The following is a 19,570-nucleotide window of genomic DNA, read 5'->3' as shown; positions in this document are numbered from 1 at the left end:
CTGTACTACCAGATGGCATTTCCCTCGTGTGCTTTTGCCAGCAACACAGCGGCTCAGTCATAAAAATTGCAGATAAGTATTAACCAGTGGCAAGTATATGCTAATGAGGCTAGATCTAATTGCTGTGAATCACTATGTTGCACTGACATGAGTCCGTGATAAGAGGTCTGCATGCATTCTGTTGTGTGTCAGGAGCATGCCATGCAGACAGGATGCACATGTACGCTCCTACAATGCCATGGCACTAAAGTACTCTTCAGATGTTTCAAGCTGTCATGTAAAGTGTCACTTACAGGAATTTTGTTTTGCTGTATATTTGTGACAATGGCTGTCAGTGCTAAGTGCCTCATAGAGGATGCCTTCCCTGGTGTATCAGGGAGATGAAATAATGCTGTACTTATATAGCCACATCAGGGAGCAATTGCTATGACATTATGCAGGTCCATTCCATAAGATAAATACTTGATATTAGCATCCTTGTATCGTTGTTCCATGCTGGCAACTATACAATGGCTTGCAACCCTACCACCCAGGTGTGTAAAGCACATTTGAAGCAGAAATGCCCCTAATGGTATTTTATGTGTATGCCATTTTTGGTGTACTTCATACTGTGCTTTACTGCTTTTTGTCCGTCTTTCATGGTACTTTTCCTGATGAAGTTTATTTCCTCTGAAAGATGCTGGACTATACCAGGCTCTTCAATTACAGTGTTTCCTTTCAGCCTCGCATACCTCCCACATCTAGCACTGTCTGGCTATTCATGCACCATGTTCCTGGTAGTTATTTGTGTCTATTTTACACAGCAGTGTATTGCTTCTATCAGCACATATCATCTGTCCTGAAATATATCTCTATGAATCCCAGCCTAAGGGTGTTGTGTATGTGGGTGGTTGAGGGTTTTATCCCTTGTAAAATATTTAATTTAGTGTAAAGTAGACTTGTTATATTAGTATTAATGTGTTTAAAAGTGTTACAATCTGTTATACAATATTATTCACACAGAAAAATTAGGGAGATTGTTTGTCTCCCAAATATGCAACAAAATCTAGAAGATTTAGTATTTTTGCTTGGAAATGTTTACATAGATATGTTTATACCCCGAGTAGACTCTAAAGAATTTTTCCTCAGGTAGACAGGAAATTTTGGAGGTGTGATGGGGAAGAAGAAGGTAATTGGGAGCATATTTTCTAGAAGTATAATGAGTTGGCAAATTTAAAGATTCCCTGCAGACTACTCTATCAAAGATACTGGGTGAGCAAATTGGTGTAACTAGGGAAATTATTTTTCTGAGCTATGATACAGAATCAGAATTCCCTAGACATAGCAAGGCCTTGCCGAGTCTAATTAATGGTGGCTGCCTAAAAACAACTACTAGAAAATGGAAATCAAAGTCTAAACCAGCTGTACAAGAACTAGTGAATATAGTAATAGAGATGAAACAACTAGTATTGGAATCTTATGAAAGGGTAGGAGAGCATTACCTAGGAAAAATGGGAACTGTGGAAACAGTACATGCAGGGGAGGAACGAGGTTTAAAAGAAGGCAGGATTTCAAAGAGCTATGTAATGTTTGACGATGATTGGGTAGATTATAAGTGATGTATAATGTTTGCAACTAAAATTATGTCAGTATGGTCTGTAATGTAAAATACTTGCAACTGGGACTGTGCCACTATGGTTTGTTTTCATTTATATAAATGTATAATTGCCTGTGTCATAAGTGATAATTTAATAAAAGTGCTTCTTGTTAAAAAAAAAAAAAACGGGTGTTGTACTGAACTTCCTTGCAATACTCATGGACCTTAGGGTTAGGGCATTGGTCATAGGGGATAGCCATATGACCCGTGCCCTAACCCTAAGGTCCATAACGACTGCAGCGCAGTGAAGGACATAGCAATGTCCTCCACTATGGTGCGATAGTCACGAACCTTAAGGTTAGGGCATGGGTTAGGGTAAGGGGATAGCTTTACTAACTATCCCCTTACCCTAACCCTAAGGTCGTGACTATCGCACCATAGTGGAGGACATACTTTTTTATGTCTTCCACTGTGCTGCGGTGTTTTCGGTGAAGTGCACTTACGCAAAAGTTCACTTCCATTAAAGTGAACTTTCGCAGAAGTGAGGCTTCCTATTACAAGTTCGAAGTAGTGAACTTTCGTTGTTGTAATAGGAATCCATATATATATATATATATATATATATATATATATATATATATATATATATATTTATATATATATATATATATATATATATATATATATATATATATATATATATTATATATATCTATGTGCACAGGGAAAAAAAAGATTGCATCTCAAATTCCTTGCAGAATGTTTCATTTTTTATTACTTGCATTATCTGTGTGTCATTGGTACTCTAAAACTTCAGGTTTTATGGTAAGAATAGTTTGTTGGTATTTTCTCTAAGTGGGAGCACATTTTTCTGTTGTAAAGCTATCAAGTGATGTTATAAAAAGAGCATTGTTTATCTTCTTCTTCTTTCAGCTTTTAGGGGTCGCCACAGCGGATCACCTGTCCACTCATGATTGGCAGTAGAGTTTTTACGGTGTTGAGTTCTCAGCCCAGCACACACATGCATGCACTCATGCCTAGGGCCAGTTTAGAGTGTCCAAATCCACCTACAGCATGTCTTTGGAATGTGGGAGGAAACTGGAGCACCCGGAAGAAACCCAGGTTGGGCGTCGAGCTGGCACCTCGGCACCCTTAAAAATTCTACTGCCAATTATCAGCAGACTGGAGTTCTGCTGTGGTGACCCCTAACCGGGAAAAGCCAAAAGAAAAACAACATATAGCAATATCTTGTCTCATAACTCAGTTAAGCTAAAAATTTAAGGACCCACTTTTTAAAAAAAAAGCTGCCAGTTTGAGAAAACAGGTGGTTTGGGGAAGTTTGTTAAAACTACAGTCTATGAAGACCACGTTATCAATATAGTATTTTTTTTTTTTTTTAGCTTCAGCATTTTATTCAGGTGTGAAGCATTACCCAAACAGTGATGATGTGACAGCAATAACAGAAGTATTGAGAGACAGATTAATAATGCCTGTATAAATTATGTATGTGGGGATGGATATGAATTCTGGTATTGGAAGATATTGTACACAGATTTTTTTTTTCATAGAGAGATTACTTTTTTACATTTTAATTTTTACTAGACTTCAGATTCTTCCGAAGTAGCTGCTTCTCAAAGCTCATCAAAAGTAAACAGGGATGTAGATCACACATCGGAAAGCGACTGTGGTAGTGGAAAAGAAAGCCGCAGAAAAGGTGGCAGACGTACCAAGATACCAAGCTATAGACGTAACACTGAGGCTTCCAGACATCGTATAAAGAAGCAATTTGAAGATGTGAAACTTCACTGGTACTTTTATTATATTTATTTTTTTTATATATTTTGACATATGAAGTTGTATATGATAAGATTCTCTGCTGTCTGCATTTTAAGGATATACTTTTCAGTATGACAAAAATGTTTGAAGTAAAATGTAGAAAATTAACTCAGGCTACAACAAGCTGCATAAGCAACAATATACTTGCAAATAATAAGGTTGTTGGAAAACTTTTCAAATTAAATTTTTCATTTGGAAGTGTTGAGATCTGGCTTTGGTTATTTTCTGCAGTATGTGACAATTGGAAGTTCCTCTTCTGCTGTCACTAGATTGGGCATTATTTTTTTTGTTATCTTGCCCCTGTTGTATGGGGTATTAATTTTTTACTACTGCATAGTGCCATGCATCAGTCTTAGAAAAAAAAGTAACTTAGACCTGTGTGCTTTTCACTTTATATCTTAGTCTTAATGTTCATAATAGAAAAAATCCTACATTTGATAACTAAACACAGCTAAAACTTTCCAAGTATTTACTGTGATTGCCAGGGCCTGTCATGAATATCCCTCACCTATCCCAGGGTGGTGCAAGATCAGTGTGACTGAGTGAGGGAACAGGAGACCAGATATCATGCATGAGGTGGCCTGATAGTTCTTGCTTGTTGCCAGCAAGGTTTTTACCTTCCATCATCAGATGAAAGGCCGGAGGGAAGTGTAAACCCTGCATTTAACTTGTGGGGTGTGTTCTGTTTACCCTGCCTTCTCCATGGTCAGTCATCATCATCATGAATGAATTTCACATCTCGTTTAGTGAACAAAAGCACTTGTATCAACGATTTTAGACTCATCTATGAAAACTACCAGTGAGGATCAAGGAGAGCCAACATTTCTTTTAACTGTTTTTCTTAATGCAACACGATCATTAACATTTTGTCAATGAAGAACTATAAGCATGACTGGTATCAGCATAATCATCTTCAACCTTATCCCCCTTTTTGTCATTTTCTACACGGGGTCTAGGTACTGCATCAGTTGTTGTCATCTGTCTCAGTTCATTGCCACACTCCTACCTTCTTCAACAGTTGTGCCTGACTGTCGCAGGCCTTCTCTCACACAGTCCATCTCTTTGTCGGATGCCCTCATTTCTCCTTGCAAAAGGACAAAAGGGCTCAAAGTCACATAAAAGCCTATGCTGAACACACAATATAACAAATAAGCACCAAAGAACAGCAAGGCTACCACAACCATATAAAAGTATAAAAAAATAAAAGTTTAAGTCCTGGATAAGCACTTTCATGTTTTAAACGCTTCATCAGATCCAAACAACATGCAAATATAAAAAACGGTATCATAAATTTAAATAAAGCATACGCCATTCATCAAAAGGCTGAAAACTCTCAGCCAGTAGTGTTACATAGCCATTCTTCTCCTCCTTTTCTTTAAAGCAGGTTTGAGGCAGACAGTCTCATTCAACCCAGGGTATTTATTGGTCTGCAACTTAAGTATTCATCGTAGTTCTAAACTCTCAACATGATCATTCAGATTACCTCCCCTAGGATTGATTTTAGCTCTTTGTAAAACTCTAAATAAAAAAACATGTCCTGGATTTTCTTTGACATGCTTAGCTAAAGCATTTTGGATATTAAGAGCCTTAATGTCATGTAGGTGTCTTAACACTCTCTCTCTTAGTTTCTGCACCTTCTTGCCTACATAGAACCCAGTACATACTTTGCATGTAGCTGAGTAAACCACATTACAAGTTTGACAATCAGCATAAAACCTTGGGTCAAATATATAATCAAAATTAGGATACTCAAATCTCTGTTTACTATTAGCCTTGCACACCTTACATCTAAGACAGGGAAACGTCCCCAGCATTTGTGAAAGAGACTTATCTGAACACAGCCCTTTATCAGATAGTAATTGCTTTAAAATTTTAGAGTTCCTAAACCCAAACTTGGGTCTGGAACCCACAATGTCTGCAGTTTTGCTATCCACAGTTAATAAATTCCAGTGCTTGTGTATAATGTCAGACTAGACAGGTGTCATTAAAAACCTTAAATCATCACTCATATACTTTCTTCTCTTATCTCGTTGATATGTCTGGTATTGTTTGTTGAAAAAATATGGTCTAGTGGTTGCCCCCCTATTTGACATAACTCTTTCCCTAGTTCTCCCTATGTCACTCATATTATAGCCCCTAGCTGTAAACTGGTCAGATAGCAATTCCATATTCAAAATACAATCTTTAGATTCAGTACATAATCTAGATATTCTAGTGAACTGACTCTGGACTACATTCAGAAATATATGCTTGGAGTGCATGCTATCATGTACTAAAAGAGTATTTCTCCAACAGGCTTTCCTAAATATTGTATCTATTAGTCCATGTACATTATTATTCAATTTGACATCTAAAAAATCCATTCTTGAATCTGATACTGTATAAATAAAGGATAAAAAATCAGAAGTATCATTAACATAATTAAAAAACTCCTGTAGTTCAAACCGATCAGTATCCCATAATATGAAAACGTCATCCACAAAACGTCAATACAATTTCAGATGTCTGGAAAACACAGGATGGTTAAAAACATGTTTCTCTTCCTAGTAATACATAACCACATTGGCAGAAGAGTTAGCACAGGGGGTGCCCAGTGCAAACCCCCATTGCTGTAAAAATAACTCCTTGCCAAACATAAAAACATTATGTTCTAAGATTAATTTTAAAAGAGTACATAGAACCATAATGGTGTTGTCAGTATACCTACTCCTTTGTTTTAACATCTCACTGACTGCCTGTATACCATATTCATTAGTTATACTGGTAAAAAGGTTCTTAACATCCATAGTTACAAAGAGACTTGTAGAAACATCCCCATGACCATCACTCTGATCAATATAATGTCCAAGGTCAACCAAAAATTGATTAGTATCTCTTACTACAGTGGTGAGGGATCTGACCGGTATAATGGGGTGTTCTACAACAAAGAAATGGTAAAGTTTTGTCAGTAGTACTGCACATTAACATGTCATACAAAACATCATGCACATATTTTTTAAGTCTCTCCAGTTTCATGTTTATTCTCCTGTATGTATTTTTTTCATTAAGTAGTTTAAGCATAAAGCCATTGTAGTCGTTAAAATTTAACAATACCAAAGTGCCCCCCTTATCAGCTGATCTTACAACCAAATCATGATTGTCTATTAAGGAGCGTAATGCTGCATGTTCTCATTTCTCCTTGCCTCCTTCCTGTCCATCCCAAATCATCTTCACCAGATAGTCTTCTGCATTCCCACACATGTGTCTGAATCACTGTAATCTGTTTTCATTGAATTTCTCTGCAGTTGGAGCTACTTGGGCTTCTGCTCTGATATCCTCACTTCTTCATCTGTCCCACAATATCCATCCTACCACCCATCTCAGGCACTTAATCTCTATCAGCTCTAGCTTCTTAGCTGCTCTGCCTTCACTGCCCAGGTTTTTGTACCATACAGTAATACTGGTCACATGACTGTTATGTAAATCTTACTTTTCAACTTCTTTGGCATGTTTCTGTCATGCAGTACTACAGCCCCTCTGATTTTTAGCTTTGACCTCCTCATTCAGACTTCCTTATTCCTATCCACTCCTCCCAGTACTCAAAATTGTTAACCTGTTCCACTGTTTTCCCTTCTTTCTTAATTCTCATCTTTGTCTGATTTTCCCCATTTGCAACCATTATAACTCTCTTATCTGTATTCATTTTCATCCCTTTTGCCTCCAGATTTCCATTCCATTCTTCTATCCTTTGCTGAAGTTCTTGCTCGGAGTCTTCCTATAATGTGGCATTGTCTGCATGTAGCAGCTTTGTTGAGCCACTGTCCTCTATCCTGTTTGCTAATGTAGTCTGTCAAGTTTTCTTGGAACCTTGTCATATACCTTCTCCAAGTCTAGGAATGCTCAGATGGACTGTTTCCTCATCTCTAGCTTTTTCTCGACTATCCGTCTCACTGCAAACATCAGGTCGGTCATGCTGCATTCTGATTTGAATCCAGACTTCTCATCTCTCATCTTATTTTCTTCTACTCCACCCTCTCTAAAACTTTCATGCACTGTGACAGCAGTTAGATATCAGTATAGTGCCTGCAGTTGTGAATGTGCCCTTTGTTCTACGGGATACACCTTTTTCTCCATGCTATACCCTCTAGAACCATTTCTCCCCTAACTCACCGAACATCTTGATCATAACTGCATTGACTTAATCTGAGCTTGCTGCTTTCCCTAACTTCATTTTTCATATTGCTGTTCTAACTTCTTCTAGGGTGGGCTTCTCCTCCTCTTTCATCATAGATGTTGACTGGGGCAGTACAGCTTCTGTGGGATTTTCTTCATTCAGAAGTAGTACTTCTTCCATCTGTCTTTGATGTCCCGTGGACTGGTAAGGACATTGTTGCTGGCATCCTTTATGAAGGGTGCCAGATGACTATCTTCATCTTTGCCTTGCAACTGGATAGAGTTTCATAGGTGTGTACTAGGCTAATGACCACTAGGGCCTTTGTAAGCCTAACCATGTATCCCAAATCTTGACAAGCTCTGGTACCCTCAATAAGTGCAAGCAGTGGCCTGGGAGGTGAACTATTTACCGACTTCCTGTGTCCATTAGAGGCATAGGTGTCAAATCAAGGATGAATTTCCTGTTCCTCATCCATTTGTCCAACTTGAATTGGGTTAGAGAGCAACTTTGCTTCCTACTGATGGGGAACCTGTTCCAGAGAAGCTGTGGTCTCTGGGATACATGCTTGTCTCTCCAGCAGGTCTTATTTATATCACAGGCAAGGTTTAAGTCTTTTTAGAATAGGTAATTCTAGAGCTGTTTGTTTTGCAGATATGCAGGAGATCCATCGGGGTGGGGTCTGACAATGCCTTGGATGCCAGGCATAGATCTCCCCTCAGCAGCTTGTAGGTGACAGAATGCAGGGATAGGGCTTTGAGGTGGTCTGCATAGGACATTCATTTATTTAACACTTGTTTACCGGGAAAGACCGACTTGGAATGAGCCAATTTTCAGTGGAGGCCCAAGGGGGAATGCTCCAGACGCATATCTTTGTAACGTGGGAGGAAACTGGAGCACCCGGAGGAAACCCACATGAATGCAGGGAGGACATGCAAACTCTGCACAGAAGGCACCTCAGCCGAGAACTGAACTGGAGAACCTCTTGCTGTGAGGTGACAACGCAGACCGTTGAGCCACTGCACCGACTTGATACTTATACTTTCTATTCTTTTAGTGAGACATCTCTGGGGATGTTCCAGTTGTTGGATGCATCTGGTTAGGTACATACCAAAGAGGTCATTTTACTCAATGGTAGGTCTGATTAATACAGTTGAACAATGACCTCCTTAGACCTAGATGCCATACCTTTGTTTACAAGCTGCTCAACATAGAATGATTTCCTCACTGCTGTAGACACTTGATGATCAAAGGCTAGATCACTGTATGTGTGTGTCCCCAAGTCCCTAACTACTGGGTCGACTCTTTAAGGTTTGTTGTCAATATGATTGTTACCATGGGTGGAAGAATTCCCATAGGATACTGTTATGCATTTCTTGGCGTTTAGTTTTAGTTCATGACTCTGACACCAGTTATTTGTCATTGTCAGCCCTTTCTGGAGAATATTAGTGTCATTGAGGGATTCTATGACTGCTCCTAATTTGTAGTCATCTGCAAATTTGGTCAGCCAGAGGCCCTTGACATTGACCTTGACTTGAGAAGTACATGTCAAAAAGGAGCAGACCCAGGGCCAATGCCAGAGAGAGACTATGTGTGACTGGCCTGGTTGTAAAGGTTGACTCCCTGATTCTAATTTCCTGGGTCCTGTGTGTGAACCACTGGTCGACATAAGGATTTATACCTACCTTCTTGAGTTTATCAACAGTGCCTGAGTAGGGTATTTTGTCATATGCCTTGACCAGGTTATGGTAGGCATTATCAACAATTTTGCCCTCAACCATTGCTTTGGTGGTCTTCGCAAGCAAGTTCACCAGGTTGTGTAGGCATGACCTGCCCTTGATGAATCCAAACTGGGTTGGGTTCAGCATCTGGAGGTTTTCTATGCAATTATTGATCATTTCCATTGTAATTCTTTTCATGCCTTTGCATATGAGACTAGTGAGACTTATGGGTCTGTAGTTGGCCCACCTTTGTGCAGAGGGGATGACTTTTGCTGTTCTGTTTTCCTGAGGCATGAAGCCTGCTTGGAGGGTATGGTTAAGGGCCTAATGGATAATTGTTTATACTGTTTCGAAGGCATCCTGGGATATTGTTTGGGCTATTGATGCAGTATCCTTGGCCTTAGAACAAAACACTGAGGATCTGTTCCCTAGTGATAGTAGGGAAAGTTATATTTGGTGGTATTTCCTGAGAGGAGATTGAGGGGAGGGGGAAGAGAAGTAAAGTTACAGCTGAATATTTCTGCCAGTAAGTTTGCTATATCTTTTGTCTCTGTATAGGTGGCTCCATTAACAATGAGCTCTGCACACAATTGTGTATTGCCTTTGAGGTTGTGGACAAAGCTAAATAATGACTTGTGGTTGTCCTTTGTATGGGAGGCCAAAGTTACCTCAAATATGGCTTTGGTAGACTTTATTTGCCCTCTGAATTGTTTATTTAATTTGATGAGAGTGCTTTTATCATGTTGGGTGCTACAGTTTAATTTTTGCCATGATTATCTTCCTTGTATTGTACAGCCTGTAGATAATGTGGTTCTACCAGGATGGCTTGTTTTTGAGTTAGTTCTGTACTTATTCTTAGTGGGTACAGCTGCCTGTATGTAGCTAATAACATGTTTATATAGAGTTTCTGTGAACATTTCCAGTCAGCAGTGTTCTCAGAGTTTACAAGGGCTTGAAATTTTGCTAGGTTATCACTTAATAGTAGGAAATTTGTCTTAGAGTAGTTCCAGAACCTTTCAGGTTTAGCTGGAGTTCTAAGTTTTATTTTTACTTCAAATGTGACTTTTTTGTGGTCTGATCTTTACCAGAGGACATTAAATAGGGGGTGTGCAGCACTCTCCTATATTAGTGAGGACCAGATCCAGTATGTTTGTGCCCCTGGTCAGTGTATTGACAATCTAGTCCAGAGAGTTTGAATTTACAAAATCCATGAACATTTGATGCCATATATATGATTCCCAGTTAACAGTGGGGTGATAAAAGTCACCCATGAATGTGGGTTGGATGGTGGGTGTTATTAGCAAGTTTAAATGCATGATGTTAAGTTGTCTATCTCGCCTTCGTTCTTGCTGGATGGGTTCGGAGCCGATCCTCGGCTCCGACTCGGCCACTCTAAAAGCTCGAGAGTTGGTTCCACCGGCTCGAGGCTCCCCCTATATCCCACAATGCTAGGCGTGAGTTACCTCAGATCTCGTTTGCCGCTACAGCGATCGAGGTGTGTTTTCTACCGGCTCCAGGTTAGTGAAAGTTAGACTAGTTTAAATTCTTTAACTTAGACGAGTTTAGTGTAATTTTCTTCCCCACTTAGTGTAGTGGACTTACTTATCCCTTACTACCTTTAGTTTCCAGCCCCCTTCTTTTATAAAGAACATATAGTTCTTCCCTAAGGCCTTCGGGCCCTTCCTCCCTTTCCTTAGGGTGTGTGTGTGTTTACTTAGGGACTTTTATTAACTTACCTTTAGTTTTTAAATAATTCCCTTTTAATCCTATCAGTGTAATCTGTGTGTGTGTGTGTTTTTGTGTGTGATTACACTTTAGGTTCCTTGAGTATGTCCAAGGATACAAAGGTCTCAGGCTTCAAGAAGTGTGACTCGTGCTGTCAGAAAATGTCTCTGACAGACGGTCACACTTCTTGTGTGTACTGCCTGAGACCTTTACACCTGCAGGACTCTTGTGCTGTATGCCATGGCTTCAGCCCTAGAGTCCTGCAGGAGAAAAAATAAACTCATTTTGAGGGGTTTAATTAAGCATGAAGGTTCCCTTCCTGTGTCTTCTGGGAAACCTTCTAAGGCTTCTAAGACCTCGGCTCCAGCTTCAGAGTCGAGGCCTAAGGCTTTGAAGCCTATTGCTTCATCGGCTCCGGCTGGAGCCGATGAGTCTTTGACTGCTGTTTCAGTGGTTTCCTCGGCTCCGGCCGGAGCCGAGGCATTAGAGAGTCATGGGTCGGCTCCGATCATACCATCGGAGCCGACATCTAGAAAGAGATCGAGGTCACCGTCCCTTGGCTCCGTTCATTCGGCTCCAGCGCTGCTGTCTGAACGGAGCCATAGATCTCACTCCTCCAGGTCATCGAGGCTCTCAGATCACGACCTCCAGAGGGTAGTGAGTAGACTTTTGAAGTCTGAGGCACTGGCCCAAATGCTCCAGAGTCCGACTCATCAGTCGATGCCTCAGCTTGTTCCATTATTCCTCCTCCGACTCCTTTGAGCTCGGGCAGGCGTCGGAACCGAGACTGTGGTAGCGTCGGAGCCGATACATTTGTCTTCGGCTCCGTCGTCGGCTCTGATTTCTTCCTTTGAAGAATCTCGGCGCCGGGCTTCCCTCGTTGGCTCCGAGGGGGTGAGTGGCATCGGACCCTTGTCCGACCCCCCTCTCCCTCTCGGTGCTTCGGCGCTGGTGAGTTCGGCTCCGACATCGGCCTCGGAGCCATCTCTGTCGGTACTGAGGGAGGTTCTCAGCTTCTCGGAGCGGGGACCTCTGGCTCTGCCTGACAGGGGTGCATTCGAGGTCATGCGGAGTGTGTTGGATCCTTGTTCGACTCCACAGTCGGCTCCGTCCGCCCCTCCCACTTCGGTGCCTTTGGTTATGTCGACTCACTCCCTCATCCCAGACCGCAGAGAGCAAGCTCCTCAAGAATCCCCTGTGGGATCTCATCCTCTTCGAGGCCTCTCCTGAATTGGCAGGGGAGCCCCTAGGAAGAGAAAGTGTAAGAGGAAGCACTTAGACTCACCTGAGTCTGTCACCTCTGACACAGATTTAGAGGATTCGAGGGTTCCCCACGTTCCCCTTCTGAAGATGTCTCTTCGCAGACATTCTAGAGATCCTGAAACAGAGGGGAAATTGGCCAGCCCTTAACCCTTCGGAGGATGAATCTGTGTATCTTGAGGCGTTTGGCTCTCGCCCTTCCACCTCCTGGGTGTCCCCCTTTGATCCCCTCATGCAGGTGGTTGCAAAGAAGGCCTGGACGGCTCCTGATTCAGTGGACCCTACCCCAAGGAGACCCTCCAAATTTATAACAGCACCAACTGACAAGCAATTTCTCACAAAAGGTGTTTCTGTGGATGCTATGGTGGTAGCTGCTGCCACCAAGAAGGAACTAGCTGATCCTTTGGTGCCTGTCCATCCACCTAACAAGGAATCCAGGTCTATGGACAGGTGCGGAAGCGGATGTTCTCGTCAGCGACCTTTGCAATGCGTTCGCTGAACTACCTATGCCATTTTACTCGTCTTCAAAGGGACTTGATCAAGGAAGCGAGTGATATGTTGAAGGATCCTACAGCTGCGGGTTTTCAGGACAAGATGAACACTCAGCTGGCTACCCTGAACTCCATAGCTAACTCCTCCATGCGCCTCCTTTCTTATGCGGCTGATGGAGCGAGCAGGGCCGCAGGGACAGGTGTGGCCTTACGCAGGCACGCCTGGATGCGGTTATGCAACTTTGCGGACCCCTTTAAAACGTCTTTCACTAATTCCCGTTTGATGGATCATCTCTTTTGGTCCTCAAGTGAAAGAAACCTTGACTAGGTGCGAGACAGATGGCAAGACTCTTTCTGCCGTCGGAGTCCGTTTTTCTACTCCTTCTAGGCCTTACCCCAAAGGCCAGAAAAGTGGGAAAATGTGGTTCCGTAAACACTCTCAAGGGACTTCACCTGACGCACAAAGTCGGTTCCCCGCCAGAGGCAGAGGGGGGAACAACAATGGTAGACGTCGCCCTAGAGGCAGGGGGGGGTCCGCAGAACCAGGGCAATTGGGAAGTCTTCTCTGATAAGCCCTTTCAGCATCCCTGAGGTGTTGCCCGACTGCCTACCTTCGGAGGCAGTCGCGGGAAGATTGTCACTGTACCCAAAAGCCTGGCTATCCCTGACTCAAGACAAATGGGTACAGTCCATCATTTCGAGGGCTATTCCATTCCCTTCTTCGCATTCCAAACCAATCAAAAAATCCCTTCCAGATGTTCCACCGCTCAAAGGGATCTTGCAGCTTTGGAAATTTCAAAGCTGCTTGCAAAAAGAGCAATTCAGCCAGTTCCAGCAGACCAGCAAGGATCCGGAATCTACTCCAGGTTCTTTTTAGTTCCAAAGAAAACAGGGGACTGGAGACCAATTTTGGATCTCAGTATCTTGAACAAGTCAGTCAAGAAAACAAGATTTCGGATGGTCACGCTGCAGTCCATCCTTCCCCTTTTGGGAAACGGAAGCTGGATGTGCTCTATAGATCTTCAGGATGCGTACTATCACATAAAAATGAAAAGACGCTCCAGAAGATTCCTCCACTTCAGGCTTGGAACCAGTCATTTTCAATTCAGGGCCCTGCCCTTTGGTCTCACCACTGCCCCCCGGGTGTTTACCAAATGCATGGCAGTGGTAGCTTCTCACCTGAGACGACAAGGATTCCAGGTGTTTCCATATTTGGACGACTGGCTCCTTACAGCCCCCACCAAGCATCTTCTTCTAATGGCCAGGGACTACACCTTTCGCACTTGTCGAAATTTAGGCATTTCAATAAATTTCGAAAAGTCTGTTTTGTCGCCTTGTCGTACTATTACCTTCATAGGCGCAAATCTAGACACAATCAACATGTCTGTGAGACTAACAGATCAGAGAATAACAGACATACACAAAATGGTCTCGCTCCTCTTCAGCAGCAACAGAATCAAAGCCAGGTTAGTTCTGAAAGTGTTGGGGATTATGGCGGCTGCCATACCTCTGCTTCCATTAGCCAGATTCCACATGAGAATCCTTCAATGGATGCTCTTCACGCAATGGTCGTACCAGCAACTTCCAATGTCTCACACCATTATAATCACGCAAACATGCAGAAATCATCTTCTGTGGTGGATGTCTTCCCCTCAGCTCTTATTGGGAAGACCCTTTGTTCCTTCCCCTCCGGTTGCTACTCTGACAACGGACGCCTCCCTGATCGGGTGGGGGTATTATCAGGGCAGAACTGTCCAGGGCACATGGCAACCAGGCGAATGCCACTTGCACATAAATGTTCTAGAGATGAGAGCAGTGCTTTTAGCGTTGCAAGCCCTTCAAGACTCTCTTCCCTTGGGAACGATAGCAATCCAGACGGACAATATGTCCGTAGTGTGGTATATCAACAAACAAGGCGGAACCAGGTCCTACCCCCTGTGTCGAGAAGCACTCAGACTGTGGCAATGGGCGATTTCTTCTCAGCGTTTTCTGATAGCAACGCACATCCCCGGGAAGTCCAATCAAATCGCGGACAAGTTGAGCAGAGCTATCCTCATGCCTCACGAGTGGTCTCTGAAAGACTCTGTTGTGAGAGAAATTTTTCTCAAGTGGGGCCAGCCTTGCTGCGACCTTTTTGCTACTCCCCAAAACAGCAAGTGCAGAGATTTTTTCACCCTATTCCCGTTACCAGGCCAACCCAGCAGGACGCTCTAGTCCAAGTTTGGCCCTGGGGACTTCTGTATGCATTTCCCCCCTTCCCACTAATCTCTCAAGTAATACAGAAAGCTATCGCTCAGAAGGCTTCATTGATCCTCATTGCTCCGTACTGGCCTCGACAGGTTTGGTTCCCCTTTCTACATCAGTTTCTGTTGGAGCGACCTTGGCATCTGGACCTAGTTCCAGATCTTTTGATCCATCAGTCGGGTCAGTTTCATCGCTCCCTTCCCTCTCTGAACCTCACTGCTTGGTTCCTCCAATTCCAACTTTAGCCAGGCTTCCTCAAATATCTCACTCTGTTCGAGATATTTTGATAGCTTCCCATAAATCTTCCACTCGAAAGATTTATTTGAGTAAGTGGAAACGTTTCGCCTGTTGGGCTCAAGGAAGGGACATAGATCCTTTCACTGCTTCCATCCAAATGGTCCTTGATTTTCTAGCTGAACTCTTCCATGCAGGTTCATCTCCTTCTACTCTTAAAGTTCAATTGGCAGCTATTTCTAACTTTCATGTGGGCATTTCAGATTCTGCCATCATGTCCCACAAGCTTTGCAAAGCCTTTTTGAAGGGAGTTTTTCTACTCAGACCTCCGGTAAGAAATCCTCCTCCTCCTTGGGACCTAAATTTAGTTCTCAGTTCTTTAATTCTCTCTCCTTTCGAACCTGCATCCTCCTGTTCTTTAAAATTACTATCATGGAAGACTCTCTTTCTAGTAGCTATTACTTCAGCTAGAAGAGTTTCAGAACTTCATGCACTCAGCTGTCGACCTCCTTATCTGTTGTTCCATAAGGACAGAGTATCCTTATGAACCAACCCGTCCTTTTTACCTAAAATAGCCTCCACGGCTAACCTAAATCAAAGCATTGACCTCCCGGTGTTTTTTCCAGAATATTCTAACAGATCTGAACAAAGACTGCATTGGCTAGATGTTCATAGTCAGTTAAGGTACTATTTGGATAGAACAAAACAATTCAGAAAATCTGACCAGCTGTTCGTCTCTTATGCAGAAGGCAGAAAGGGACTTTCAGTTTCAAAGGTATCATTATCCAGATGGCTAACATCTCTGATTTCTCTTGTTTATGAAATTAGACACCAAAAGCTGCCTAGCAAACCTAAAGCCCATTCTACCAGAGCCTTGGCTACTTCTATAGCCTTCCAAGATAGACTGCCTATTGACACCATTTGTGCAGCGGCTACTTGGGCTACTCCTCACACTTTCATTTCTCATTATAAGTTGGATTTAGCCTCTAGACATAGAGCTAACTTTGGTTCCACTGTTCTCAAGAGTCTGTTCCGTTAGGCGGTCCCATCCAGCAAGAACGAAGGCGAGATAGACAACTTAACATATAGAAGTTATGTTCTTACCATAACGTTCCATGTTAGTTGTCTTCTTCTCGCGTCCCACCCTCCTTCCCCCTGGCCTGGACAGACCTAGAGGAGTTTTGATTGTGACCTCTCTTTCTACCACCTCTTTACTTTAGGTATATGCTCTGCTGTGCATATTTCCTGGATCAGGATGTAGGTCACCCTTCTCTTCTCCCTTGTTTATAGAGGTGGACTTTGTTACTAGTTATTTTACTACTATTATAGGCAGTGCCTAGCTTACAAACGAGATCTGAGGTAACTCACGCCTAGCATTGTGGGATATAGGGGGAGCCTCGAGCCGGTGGAACCAACTCTCGAGCTTTTAGAGTGGCCGAGTCGGAGCCGAGGATCGGCTCCGAACCCATCCAGCAAGAAGAAGGCGAGAAGAAGACAACTAACATGGAACGTTATGGTAAGAGCATAACTTCTATTTATGGGTTTCCTAGGTCATGAAGGGAGACCTATAGCTTGCAGAAAGGCTGGGCTAGCAAGTACGGTTGATGCACGGATTCAACAAACTTGATATAAAATGAAAAAAGCAATCCAGCACCCGAAAGATGGTAGCGAAAAAAGTTTAATGTAACCAGACCGGTTTCAGCAATGTGCTTTCATCAGTGGTTTTACATTAATTGCAATTCTAAGGCTGCTATTTGTAGAAAATCCAACGAAGCAGTGATGACGACATTTCCTGTAGACAAGAAATCAATGAAGAAATAAAAAAATAAATAATATATATAAATAAAGTAATTATATAATATTAAGCAAATACAAATGAGTATAAACATATATTGATCTGAGAAGATAGATGGCATATTGCAGTTTATCATTTAAACCAGGTGGAAAAAGACCACCTAGTTTAACAATCCATCTCTTTTCTTTAATATTTAATAAATTATGCCATCCAGTCTTGAAAGATCTATTTTCTGAAATTTTATCAATAATTGTGAAGGTGAAAGTGGCTGTTTTATGCGTCTATATAAGGCATTGGTGGGTCTTGTATTTCTGATGTCTCCCAGATGTTCAGACATGCGAACTCTGAATTGTCTAGAGGTTTGTCCAATATAGAACGCTTGACACGTACATGTAGCCAAATATATAACCCAATCGGTACTGCAATTTGCAAAGCAATTAATATTATACAGTTGACTGGTATTCTTACTGGTGAAATTTTTGGTCTTAAACACGTATCTACAAAAGGAACAATGACCACAAGGGTAACATCCAACCATTTTTTCCCCAGATAGCGTGGTTTGTTGTAATAGTGTCCTGAGATATGATTCTCTTGTAATGAGAAAAGTGAGACGCAAGAGTTTTGCCTCTACAATAAGAGAAAAGACATCTGTCTCCTAACCAGTCATCCAAACATGTATTGGTTTTAAGTATGTTCCAGTGCTTATTAATAACATCTATCAATTGATCAGTATTTCTACCAAAAGTAGTTACAAGCCTAGGCTTCTCCTGGTTGGAACTAGTGACTTTATGTTTATATGTTAACAGGTTATCCCTAGATTTGTTTTTAGTCCATTGTAATGCAGAATTAACATCATGTTTATTGTATCTCCTCTGCATGAATCTATTGGAAAGGTCATTCTGACAAATAGCAAGGTCTTGTTGTGATGAACAGATTCTCTTGATTCTCATAAACTGTGATTTTGGAATGTTTCTGATAATGTGCTTAGGGTGAAGACTAGAAGCATGTAATAAGCTATTATATTGCGGATATTTTCTATGGACCGTAGTACGTAAAGTATTATCAGGTTCTCTGTGTAAATGAACATCCAAAAAATCAATATTATGTGGGTTATGGTTTACAGTAAATTCAACCCCCCACTTATTGCCATTGAGATATTCAATAAATTCCATAAGGTACTCACTGCCACCTCTCCACACAAGCCAACAATCATCTAGGTAACGTCTCCAGATGTCAATTTCTGGCAGATACAGATTGTGTGATTCATTATAAATGATTTGTTCTTCAACATACCCCATGAACAAGTCAGCATATATTGGTGCAAACGATGCTCCCATGGCTGTACCTTGGATCTGCCAGTAACATTGATTTTGAAAATAAAAAACATTCTTGGTGAGAACATGCTGTGCCATACAGATTAATAAGGTGTTAAAGCCCGGACTGTAGATGTTAATTCTGTTAAGCAAGTATTCCAATGCCGTCAGACCAGCCCAGTGTGGGATACATGTATATAATGATTTAACATCTAAAGTGCACATCAACCAATTTGGTTCCAACTGGGATTCAGAAACTATTTGTAAAAACTCGGTGGTATCTTGCAATCTGGCCCTGACATGAGATAATAAAGGTTTTAAGTGTTGTGTCAAAAAAACGGACAATGGTTCAGTAAGTGAGCCTATACCTGTAACAATAGGTCTTCCTGGTGGAGTATTATAAGATTTATGAATCTTAGACAATAAGTACAGATGTTGTTTTGCAGGATCCTGGACTTTTAACTGAATTTTGATCTTGATACTGATAATGCCTTCCTCTACTGCTAATTGTAAAAATGCATCAATTTCTTTTTTGAAGTTAGGGGTGGGGTCAGTAGGCATGCTCAAATAATGCTGAGTGTTAGAAACTTGTCTAATTCCCTCTGCCCAGTAATAACTGGAATCCATGACTACTATGACGCCACCTTTATCTGCAGGAAGAATGGTAATGTCAGTATTCCCCTTAAGATCCATGAGGGCCTGTTGCTCGGTTCTGTTTAAGTTGTGTCTAAGATTGTACCAACACCCCAATCGGTGATGTAAATCCTTAATGACAGATTGTTGAAATATGGCTACGTGTTTATCCATAGGTGGACTGAAGTTGGATTTGAAAAATCTAAATTCAGTAGATCTTTGAGTTGGTGCCTGTTGATCAAAAAGCAATTTGAGATTAATTTTTCTACAAAAATTCAATACATCTGAAACAAAAGTACTCTCGTCCACAAAGAAACCCGGAATAAAACCAAGACATTTATTTAACAGCGATTCCTCAATGGATGTTAAAACATAACTAGATATATTGTGCACATTGGAACAATCTGGATTTATTGGACAATGGATAGAAAAAGTTGCTCTATCGTTCTTATTTGTGTGTTTGCATCCCCCCCTGTCTCTTCTGTTCCTAAAGGGTGTTCTGCACTACGACCCCTCTTGGAGACTGGGGAATCACTGATATTGGTGGATTCAGTATCTGTAGTGGAAGATTCCTCCCCTGAGCTTGTGCTAA

The 19,570-nt window shown here is 41.7% G+C and overlaps 1 protein-coding gene across 1 annotated transcript in view; it reads left to right on the top strand.

Moving 5' to 3' along the window:
* LRRCC1 (leucine rich repeat and coiled-coil centrosomal protein 1) overlaps positions 1-19,570 on the top strand; it is a 1,845,576-nt gene that overhangs the window by 339,454 nt on the left and 1,486,552 nt on the right. Inside the window, exon 7 of the mRNA XM_044066062.1 lies at positions 3,179-3,384. Within this exon, the coding sequence (XP_043921997.1) occupies positions 3,179-3,384 (206 nt within the window). The remainder of the gene's footprint in view (positions 1-3,178; positions 3,385-19,570) is intronic.

Source organism: Protopterus annectens, chromosome 3.part0 (genome assembly GCF_019279795.1).
Source record: "Protopterus annectens isolate FY-2018-M chromosome 3.part0, PAN1.0, whole genome shotgun sequence".
Taxonomy (NCBI): Eukaryota; Metazoa; Chordata; order Ceratodontiformes; family Protopteridae; genus Protopterus; species Protopterus annectens.
Note: the sequence above shows the minus strand (reverse complement) of the source record. Positions and strands in the feature narration are given on the sequence as shown.